This window comes from Ceratotherium simum, chromosome X (genome assembly GCF_057802395.1).
Source record: "Ceratotherium simum simum isolate JZ-2026a chromosome X, ASM5780239v1, whole genome shotgun sequence".
Classification (NCBI taxonomy): Eukaryota; Metazoa; Chordata; class Mammalia; order Perissodactyla; family Rhinocerotidae; genus Ceratotherium; species Ceratotherium simum.
This window is the reverse complement of record NC_141940.1, coordinates 2,335,213-2,345,086: the sequence shown is the minus strand read 5'-3', so window position 1 is coordinate 2,345,086 and position 9,874 is coordinate 2,335,213. Positions and strand designations below refer to the sequence as shown.

The window sequence follows — 9,874 nt, the reverse complement described above, 5'->3', positions numbered from 1 at the left end:
CCCAACTGAGCCGTGTTGCCGGGGTGCCCCTTTGCTGGTGTGAGGGCCAAGGCCACAGTGCACTGAGGCTAGTTCAGTCCTGGAATTAAGCACATGGCCTTGGGGGATATTTCCACTCATGCGCAGGGGAAGCTAGGGGCCCAGGACAGGGAGGCCCAGCAGGCCCCGTGGTCTGCACCACCAGACCATGTGAAGATTACTTGGGCAGGTGGGGGCAGTGGCAGCAGGATGTGGGGACAGTGAGAGGGCTAACAGCTTCATGATTTTCTGCAGAGGGGGTAAGGTGGTGTGGCCCGGGAGTTGGCTGGCTGCTCTCATTGTGGGGGGACCCTGGCTCCTTACTTTGTCGTCCGAAGGGCAGAAGGGTGTGCGGGGGAGTGGGTGGCACCATGCTGTGGGGCAGGGAGATGGAGAGGTCACCAGTGACCTGTGGCTGCTTTCCACTTTCTCCTCCACCCCTCCTCTTCCACTCCCTTTCTCCCCTCCTTCCCTCTCGCCTCCCACTCCTTCCTTGCCTCCCCTCCCCCTCCTGTTTCCCTCCTTTCCCCCTCCCTCTGGGCCTCCTCCCTTCCTTGCCCCTGCCCCCCAGGTACCCTCAGGGCAGCAGAGACACCCTGTGCACTAAGCCTTGACCTGGCACCCAGCTGGCCCTGTCCATGGCTGGGCCTGCTCCCTGGACCCCTACGCAGCCCCGGGCCTGAAACCGTGAGCTGCAGAGGTGGCGCCAGAAGACCGCTGCTGCCACCGCTGCTGGGGATTGATAGCATGCCCGCTGCACAGGGCAAGTCTTAATCAGGCAAGAGCGGGGAGCGTGATGGAGCAGATGAGCGAGAAGCTTGAGGTGGGCCCACCTGGGAGAAGAGCGGCACAGATCGCTCACCCGTGCCAGGGCCAGACCGGCCACTAATCAATCCCAACACGTTGCCCCTGCTTCAGTGTGGGTTCCCAGATGGATTTGGGGGGTCAGTTGGAGCCTCCATATCCCAGCTGGGCTGTGCTGGTGGCAGCAGGTCCCCGCCAAGAGGCATGAACGCTTCCTCCTTCCCCACCTAGGCGAGCCCTCCTGGCTTGGGTGCTCACGGTGGGCAGGACTAGGGGGTTGCCTGGCAGGTGGGCCTGGCAGGGCGTGAGGGCCACTGGCCTAGCCTGGGAGGTGAATTTTGTACTCGGTGAGTCATGGCTCAGACTAAGTGCAGATTTGCAGAGGATGTTCTAGAAGAGCAGACTTCAGTTTTGTCTCAACTGCTTCCCTGGCTTCTTCTTCCCTCCTTTTCCCCAGGTATCTCTGCTTAGCCACTTCCCCATCACCTCTGCTGCGCCTCACCCAGGCACTGGGACCTCAGGTAGCCACCTGCCCCTAGCTGAGGCTGCAGCTGCGAGAAGGCCCAGCACCCTCTCCTCCCAGTGCGACAAGCAGAATGGGCGACATGGCCAACAGTTCCATTGAGTTCCATCCCAAGCCCCAACAGCAACGGGAGGCCCCCCAAGCAGGTGGCTTTGGGTGCACGCTGGCTGAGCTGCGCTCCCTCATGGAGCTCCGAGGGGCCGAGGCGCTGCAGAAGGTCCAGGAAGCCTATGGGGATGTCAGCGGGCTCTGCAAGAGGCTGAAGACCTCACCCACAGAGGGTAAGTCTGCCAGCAGAGCATCAGCTTGGGCCACGTGTGCACCAGGGACTCAGGGCCATGTGCCACCTGGCCTTCCAGGGACTCCTGAAGACATCCCCTACCCCCAGGGCAGGCCCAGTCAAGGGCCGGGTGGCGCTGCTGCAGCAGCTTCCTGGAGGCACTCTTGACCCTGACATTGCCCTCCCTGGGCAGCCATTTCCCCTTGAGTGGGAGATGCTCTACGTGGGGTGAGGAGGTCACCCTCTGGGCAACCTGGAGTCCTCAAGGAGCTGTGGCCTGACCCCCACACCCACACTTCCATAATCAGCAGCTCCCCGCTCTTGTCTCTTCTTTGGATTAAATAGAAATCGAGCGACAGAGAAGGGGAAGGGAGGAGACAGCCCCGCATCAGCGCATGCAGATGGGATGGGCCCCAAACTGATACCCCATAGGCTCTTCTGACAAATGGTGTGGGGCGCCCCCCAACCCCACCCCGTGGACAGAGGAAGAGGAAGGCACAGCCCCTGTCTGCACATTCCAGGGTCCCTGTGTGCTCAGCCCTGTGTCCAGTTAAGGGGGATGGGAAGAGGAAGAAGGGGTGCAGGGTGCGAGACCTCTGAGGTCTTGTGTTGCAGGGGCCTCTCCCTGGAAGGGAGGGAGTAACCCGGGGATGGGGGGGCCTGAGGGGCGCCCAGAGTGCCGAGTGAAGGTGGCACTGCCCACAGGCTGTCACAAAGAGGCATAAGCCTGTGGCGGTGTAGATATGCGATCTGCTGCAGGGAGCCTCTAGGGAGCCTGGGGCGTGTCCTCTTAGAAGGTTCTAGGGGTGGAGGCCTAGCTGCCATCTTGGGTCTCCGCCTCTGCCCTGTAGCCCTTTTCCCCTGCCCTGGCTGCAAAACTCTGCCCTGCCCTGCACCAGACTTCCTCAGTCCTGCCTGCTGGGTCTGCTGGGAGCCCGGGACCACCAGGAGCCAGGCTTGGCTCCAGATTCCAGGAGCTGGAGCATTTTCTGGCCCAGCTGACCCCTCCCTGGCAGGGGCTGGGGCTGTCCCAGCTCGGTGCCAGGCCTGTTCCCAGCCAGCGCTGATTGACCTCATCAGCTCCTGTCTCGGCCGTCACACCTAAATCCACCCAGGGCCCTGGCTGTCAAGCTTGTCTCCTGTTCCCTGGCCCCGTCTGTCTGCGGGTGGTGCATGGGCTGGAGCGGGCAATGGAGACGGCCCACCCAGGAGGCAGTGGGCCTGAGGGCCAGGTGAGGGGTACCCACCCGGCCAGGTCAGGAACTCCGGCGCCGTCTGGGTCTCTCTTGCTTTGTGCTCTAAAGGGACCCAGCCTGGTACGGCATGTCCTTGGGACAGATGGCTTGGCCAGAGGATCTCTCTCCTTCCCTCCTCCTTGCCCATGCCACCCCAGGATTGGGGGTCATGAGGAGGCTGGTGTGGAGGGCCATTTAGCCACAAGGGCTCTGGCCTCTCCCAGATAAAAGGAAGCAGATGGACTTCAGCTGGCAGCAGTCTTTCCCCTGCCTGTCAGGCCTTGTTAAATATTTAAAATGTCAAGGCCCCTGGGAACCTGCCCGATTCTGCCACAGCAGCTCGGGAGCTCACCCGGTGCCTGTGGAGGGGCAGGCATGGAGAAGGGCAGGTGCCCAGGCGGGTGGCCCGGCCCCAACAGAGGGAACCAGCTAGGCCTGGTCTGCGTGCCTAAGAGTGAGCTCTGCGAGGACCTCCCTCCCCTCCCTGGCCCCCCAGCAAGTGTGGGGTCTTTGCATGTCTGCTGACTTGGCCCTGGAGTTCTCATCAGACCCTCCCACTCCTTCTCAGACACAGTTGCCTGAGCTTGTGGGAGGGGCCAGCTTAGCTGCACCCTAGGCCTCATACCAACCCCCTGGCCAGGTGGGCAGACTCGGGGGTGCCAGCAGAGTGGTGCTTTGTGGAGTGTAGTGAGGCCAAGAAGGTGCATGGTGTATTGGGGGAGGGGACTTTGTGTTCTCCTGGCAATAAGTACATCAACGGGCTCAGCCTTTGTAGTGATCCAAGAGGATTCCAGAAGCCAGGGAACCTGGGTCGTAGGCCAAGCTCAGTGGTAGGCCCACTGGCAGGGCCCTGGCCCTTCCCCTGTCTGGCATCCACTGGCAGTCATGGAAAGGAGGGGGCAGATTAGCCGGGAGCCGCACGATGTGGTCCTAATCCAATTCCGATGGCATCTGGCCTCTGCTCTGGGCAGGGTGCCCATCTGTGTCCATGCCAACCAGCCGGCCCCTGCCCCCGCACCCTGGACCTGGGCTGCCCTCAGGGGCTTGCTGGGCCAGTGCGTGCCCTGAACCAGAGGGGCTGCAGCTGCCTTTCACTCCCCCAGTGAGGGCTTTAGTGGCGGCAGCCATCGGGACCCTGAGCCCCAAGGAAGGCCAAGGCCTCGGGCTGGTCTAGGGCAAGGGAGAGAGAAGCATTGCTGTAGCATCAAGGGCAAACCAAGGCCAAAGGACAGGCTGACAGAGGGAGGGAGGGAGGGAGCGAGTGAGTTCCTGGAGAAGGGACCCTGAGGGCCCAGCTACCCTTGGATACAAGCCGGGTATATGGGATGGGCAGGCAGGGTGCCATGGGGACTGTGGGCTCTCTAGAGGGTGAGGTGGGCCTTTGTCCCTCTCGGGGCTGCAGATCAGTGCCCTTTCCCAGGGCAGGGGTAGTGGAGACCCTGGGTGTCTGGGAGACCCAGGGTTTGAGTGCCTCCCTGGTACTGACCCCGCCTTCCATAGCTCCTGTAGCTCAAGGGCACAGGCCCCAGTCAGGAGCAGGGCACGCACCCTAGCTGGGCCCCCGCCTCTAGGAGCTGAGGTCCTGAGCTTCTCCCAGACGCCCAACTGGGAAGCTGCGGCTCCAGAAACTTGAGCTGCCACCGGGCCGGGCATGATGAGGCCAGGGGGAGAGGGGCAGGGACAGCTGCGGCTCTGCTGGATAGGGAGGACAGCGTGTGGTCATCGCCTAGCTCGGGGGACCTGTCAAGGCTGTGCCGACTGTGGGCTTTTGCTCGTCATTCCTTCTACCTCGGACGGGTCCACCCTGCCCCTCCCCAGAAGCCATCTTTCCCTGCCCCAGTGCACACCCAATCTCCTGCCTCTGGACTCCTGCACCACACTTAGCACTGTCTTGTTCTTGAGTCGTCTGGGCCCAGTCTTGTGTGCCTTCCCAAGCTGGCTGGGAGCAGCCCATGGGCTGGGACCCCGGCTCTTCTGGTTGCCCCTGCCCCCACATGAGGCGGCAAGAGTCACAGCTACTCAGGGCTGGGAACTGCAAGCTGCCATCCATCCACTAGGTGTCAGTGTGGGGCTGGACACTGGGGGCAGAGAAGCGGGAAAGGCTGGGGGGGTGTGGCAGCGTGGGGGAGGGGTGGCAGGGGAGCACCGTGGATGGGCCTGGAAGGAAACAGAATCCTGAGGGCTGGGGGAAGGGCTAGGGAATTGTGTCGTCCCATCTGCCTGCCTCTGGGGAAGGTGACCAAGTCAGTGTCTGGCCTTGGGAGGCCGTGGCCTGGGTGCCAGTCCCGCATGGAAGCTTCTGGTACCGCCAGGCATGGGCCTGAGGAGATTCATGCTCTAGAGGCAGAGACCCAGAGGCCTCGGTGCAGGCCTAGGTAGGAAGCGGGTTATCCCAAGAATGAGAAGTAATAGCCCAGCTTCCAGATGCCATGGCTGGCCACTTTGTGGGTATTGATTCTGAGCCCCTGCGTCGACCAGGCCCACCCTCTCTAATCCCCCACCCAGCAGCTTGTCTGGGAGATGGAGGGGGCCTCCCAGGACCCCAGAACCATTGGTCAGGCCCTTCTCAGCCCCTCAGCCCTGCGTCACAGTGCCTCATCTGCTCAGGCCACAGGGGGTCCCCCACTGGGACTGGGTTCCCCACCCTTTACCCTCCTTGTCCTCTGCCCCGCAGCCTGGGGACACCATGGCAACAGCATGAAACATTGACAATCCCATTAGCCTTATAGACATTCAGCAACTGCCAAGTATGAGGGGGCAGTGGGGGGCCTGTGGATGGGGAGAGGAGCCCACGGCCCGTGCCTGTCCTTCACCACGACCCCAGCTCAGGGCTCTAGGTTGGCACTGCAGCGGGGGCTCGCAAGACATTAGGAAGGAGGCAGCTGTCTCCGAAGGACAGGCCATGAGAATACAGGGCTGGGGGTAGTCCCTGTGCATCTCCCAGACACCATGGGTGCCAGGCCCATGCTCAACAGGGTGAGCAAGACGGACAAGGCCTCTGGGCTGTGGGGGCCAACCCTCTCCCAGGTCCTGTGGGACAGTCAAGACTCTGTGTCCTGCGTACCCAGTTTGACTATGGCCGCGTCTTTGTGGCTCAGCATCTGTGAGGTTCCCACCAGCCTGACCTGGGGTCAGGTGGACGGGGCAGCAGAGGGGTCCTGGGCTGCAGTCAAGAGCCCCAACTCAAGGACAGGGTCCTTTCCCTCCTGGCCTCAGTTTCCTCATCTGGATCCTGGTGGGATCTGACAAACACCTCCTGCCCCTTCATGGCCCATGGGGCGTCAACTACCTGGGGCTCAGCTGAGAGAGGGATGCTTCCCCGTGCCCTCCATCCCGGTCTCATACCAGGCCCTGCACTCCCTGGGAAAGCCTTGGCTGGTCTCTTCTGCTTCTATCTCCGGACGGATGACACTTGGCCATCCCTGGCCCAGCTGGATTCCCTCTGCCCTCCCTCCATGTTGACTGTTACCACTTTCCTTTACGTCCCCCCTGCAGAGGGACCCACCATAGTCCCTAGACTTCCCCAGGCATATCAGGAGGATGGTCTAGCCCTTCCTCATGCTAGGGGCTCCGTGCTGGCACATGGCCACATGCCCGCACTGTCCGGGCAGCTGGCGGGGCCACACACGCACTCCTGCATACATGCCCCCAGGGTTTGCGTAAAGGCTCTGGGCACCAGGCCAGGGCAGTTCCCACCTTCCAGGAGCTTTCAGTCTAGAGGGAGAGACAGGCACGCAGGGCAGGAAGGGGAGGATGGAGCAGGGTCATGTGGGGCCGGGGCGAGGGGCCAGCCTTTCCCATCCTCTCCTTCTGTGCCTCTGCGCTCCATCCCTGCACCATGCAGGCCTGGCCGACAACGCCAATGACTTGGAGAAGCGCAGGCAGATCTACGGGCAGAACTTCATTCCTCCCAAGCAGCCCAAGACCTTCCTGCAGCTGGTGTGGGAGGCCCTGCAGGACGTGACCCTCATCATCCTGGAGGTGGCTGCCATCATCTCCCTGGGCCTCTCGTTCTATGCGCCACCAGGAGAGGAGAGCGAAGGTGAGGGAGGAGCTGGCAGGAGGGGAGGGATGGAACCTGAGACAAGGGAAGGTCACAGGATGTCCCAACCCGGCGGCAGGAAGGAGCCAGCTAGAGTGACTCCTCTGCCACCTCTGTCCTTCCCTTCTGTCCCCGGCTCAGCGTGCGGGAATGTGTCGGCCGGGACAGAAGACGAAGGGGAGGCTGAGGCCGGCTGGATCGAGGGGGCCGCCATTTTGCTGTCTGTAGTCTGCGTGGTGCTCGTCACGGCCTTCAATGACTGGAGCAAGGAGAAGCAGTTCCGGGGCCTGCAGAGCCGCATCGAGCAGGAGCAGAAGTTCACAGTCATCCGCAATGGGCAGCTCCTCCAGGTCCCTGTGGCTGCGCTGGTGGTGGGGGACATCGCCCAGGTCAAGTATGGTGAGTGCGCCCATCATCACCCACCCCACGAAGGAAGCTCGGCTCCCGTTTCAGGGAGAGAGTGGGCCTTCTCGCCAGCAGCTCGTGTGCCCTCACCTGTGGGAGGCTGGAAGGGGGCAGCGTGGGCAGGAGGCAGAGTGAAGAGGGAGAGTTTCAGAGGCTTTAGAGCCCCAGGAAGTAGGCTGTCCCCACGGCTGGCCTGTTGAGGGCTTCCCCAGCACTGCAGCATGCTTCCATTGTCCCCCTTCCCTGGGAGCTGGATGACAGGGCGAGGGGTGGGTGGATCCCCCCAGGAAGGAGGAGACCGAAGGAAGAGGGCCCCACCTCCAGTGGGCCCTCCCCTGGGGGAGGCGGGAGGCGGCGGAAAGAAAGGCTGCCTGGACCCATGGCCTCTGGTTCTGGCTGCCTGGCCGCCCTCAGGAGACCTGCTGCCTGCCGACGGCGTGCTCATCCAGGGCAACGACCTCAAGATCGACGAGAGCTCCCTGACTGGCGAGTCAGACCACGTGCGAAAGTCAGCCGACAAAGACCCCATGCTGCTCTCAGGTGAGGCTTCGAGGACCCTGGCCGTGCCCAAGGGGATGCTGGGATGCGGCCGCCGGCAGCCACCCTCTAGACCAGCCCAGCACTGAGGAGCCTTGGAAGCCATTTGACCTGGCAACCCCGTCAACCAAGGCCCCCCTGAGTAGCCCTTCCAGTTAGAGAATCTGCAGACTTTGCCCTCCACAAGGCCAGAGCAGCCGTGGGAGGCATGCTGGGGGCAGCTCCAGCTGCTGGGGAAGGAAATGGGTCCTCTCAGCCCCAGAGGGCCACTGGTGTCCTGAGGGAAACCCCTTGCAGTGGGGGCTGGCTCTGGGTCAGCATAGTGCTGTGCTCCTCCCCAATCCAGACCCTGAAGAAGACCCATTGGGGGCGTGTTCCCTTTCTAGAAGGTTCTGGTTTAGCCCAATGTTTATCCCAGTGGCAAACGTAGTGTGACACAATATAGAGACTGGAGGCCCCGGGTGGACCCTGTGAACAGCTCACCCGCTGCCTCTGGGCATGTAGCTGCTCCTGTGCAGGCTTCCGGGTCCCCTCCAGGCGGGGCATGAGGCTTAGGGTCAACACAGCCTCCAGGGGCCTCCAGACACTGAGTCCCTGCTTCTGGGATTCCTGGGAGAGAAGCTGCAGGTGCTGAGCCTGCCTCCCACCTGGCGGTGCGAATCTCTCTCTTGGTCTCTCTGTGTTGCTATGCCAGGCACTCATGTCATGGAAGGTTCTGGAAGAATGGTGGTGACGGCTGTTGGTGTGAACTCCCAGACAGGCATCATCTTTACCTTGCTTGGAGCTGGCGGAGAGGAGGAGGAGAAGAAGGATAAGAAAGGTAAGGTGACCTGACCTCCAGTCCCAGTGCCGATGGAGGACTGCTCCTCCTTCCATGCAGATCCAGCTCCAGCTCTGGGGATGGAAGGCCATACCCTCTCTTCTGAGTCTCTCGTCTGAGTCCCTTTGGGGACCCCTATTCTGGGGTCTTTGCCCCAAAGCCAGCAGGTTGGGCCCTCCAGTTCTGTTTAAGGGCAGCTTCCCTCGGATGGCTAGTCCCTGAAGGGTTTGGGCTGTGTGTACAAGGGGCCTCATGCCCACCCTCAGGAGTGCTCAACCCCCATGGTGAGGTGCTGAGGGTACCATGCCAACATGGAGCCAGGGGCCAGAGTAAGCTGGGATGGAGCGGGGGCCCTCACCCAAGGGAAAGCAATGCCGAGGGACAGATGTCTTCTGCGAGCCCAGCTCTATAGCCACCCTGGCACATGGCCCCTCTGCTGCCTCTTCTTGCCACTGTTCTGAGCCCCAGGCATGGCCAGTGTCCCCTCCAGTCCTCAGAACAGGGTTTACAAGGCTATGGAGCTGCCCTCAGCGTCCCCTCACACTGTCTCAGTCCCGAGGGTCAGGAGCCCATTCCCTTCTGTGACTCAGGCCTGCACCTGCTCACGACTCACCTTGCTCTGACCTGGGTCTCCCTTCAGGCCACTTCTGCAGTCAAACCAGGTGGGGAGCAGAGTTTTCTAGATGTACGCCTCACCTCTGAGAGAATCCACCTGGGCCCACTAGAAAGAAGTACAAAGAAACTGCACATGTGTGGGGAGAACGTGGGCTGGAAGCCTGCAGCCGGGGCCCTTGGGGGCAATGAGACGCTGGGGCTGGTGAGCTGGGCAGGGGACAGAGGAGGGCCAGTCACCTGCCCCACCTCAGTCAGTCAAGTCCACTGGGCCCAGAGAGCAGGCAACACGGGGACAGGTCAGCATTAAGGAAGGATGTGCTAGTGTCCCAGCCCTGGGCCACCCTGCTCCTGGAGGCCGTGAGGGAGGAGGTGGATGAGCCGCTATTGCCTAGAAGCTTCTGTGGGCCCTGTCTCCTGGCAGCCTGAGCCCGGCCTCTCTGCATGGACACCTCCCTGCTCCTGGATGGCCAGGCTCACCCCTCACAGCCACCTTTGCCACACCCAGCCCCCTTTCCCTGCAGCGCTCGGCTCAGGTCCCTCCACAGTAAGTGCCCCGGGGTCCACAGGTGGGCAAGCAGGTGGGTGGGCCCTGGGC

The 9,874-nt window shown here is 62.3% G+C and overlaps 1 protein-coding gene across 2 annotated transcripts in view; it reads left to right on the top strand.

The window, feature by feature from the left end:
* Positions 1-1,281: 1,281 nt before the first annotated feature.
* The window catches only part of ATP2B3 (ATPase plasma membrane Ca2+ transporting 3), a 49,058-nt gene continuing 40,465 nt past the window's right edge, over positions 1,282-9,874 (top strand). For both annotated transcript variants that reach the window (XM_087427258.1, XM_004443293.3), the window contains exons 1-5: positions 1,282-1,626; positions 6,705-6,902; positions 7,044-7,301; positions 7,722-7,847; positions 8,539-8,664. In XM_087427258.1, coding sequence (XP_087283384.1) covers positions 1,419-1,626; positions 6,705-6,902; positions 7,044-7,301; positions 7,722-7,847; positions 8,539-8,664 — 916 coding nt within the window. In that variant the 5' untranslated portion in view covers positions 1,282-1,418. The remainder of the gene's footprint in view (positions 1,627-6,704; positions 6,903-7,043; positions 7,302-7,721; positions 7,848-8,538; positions 8,665-9,874) is intronic.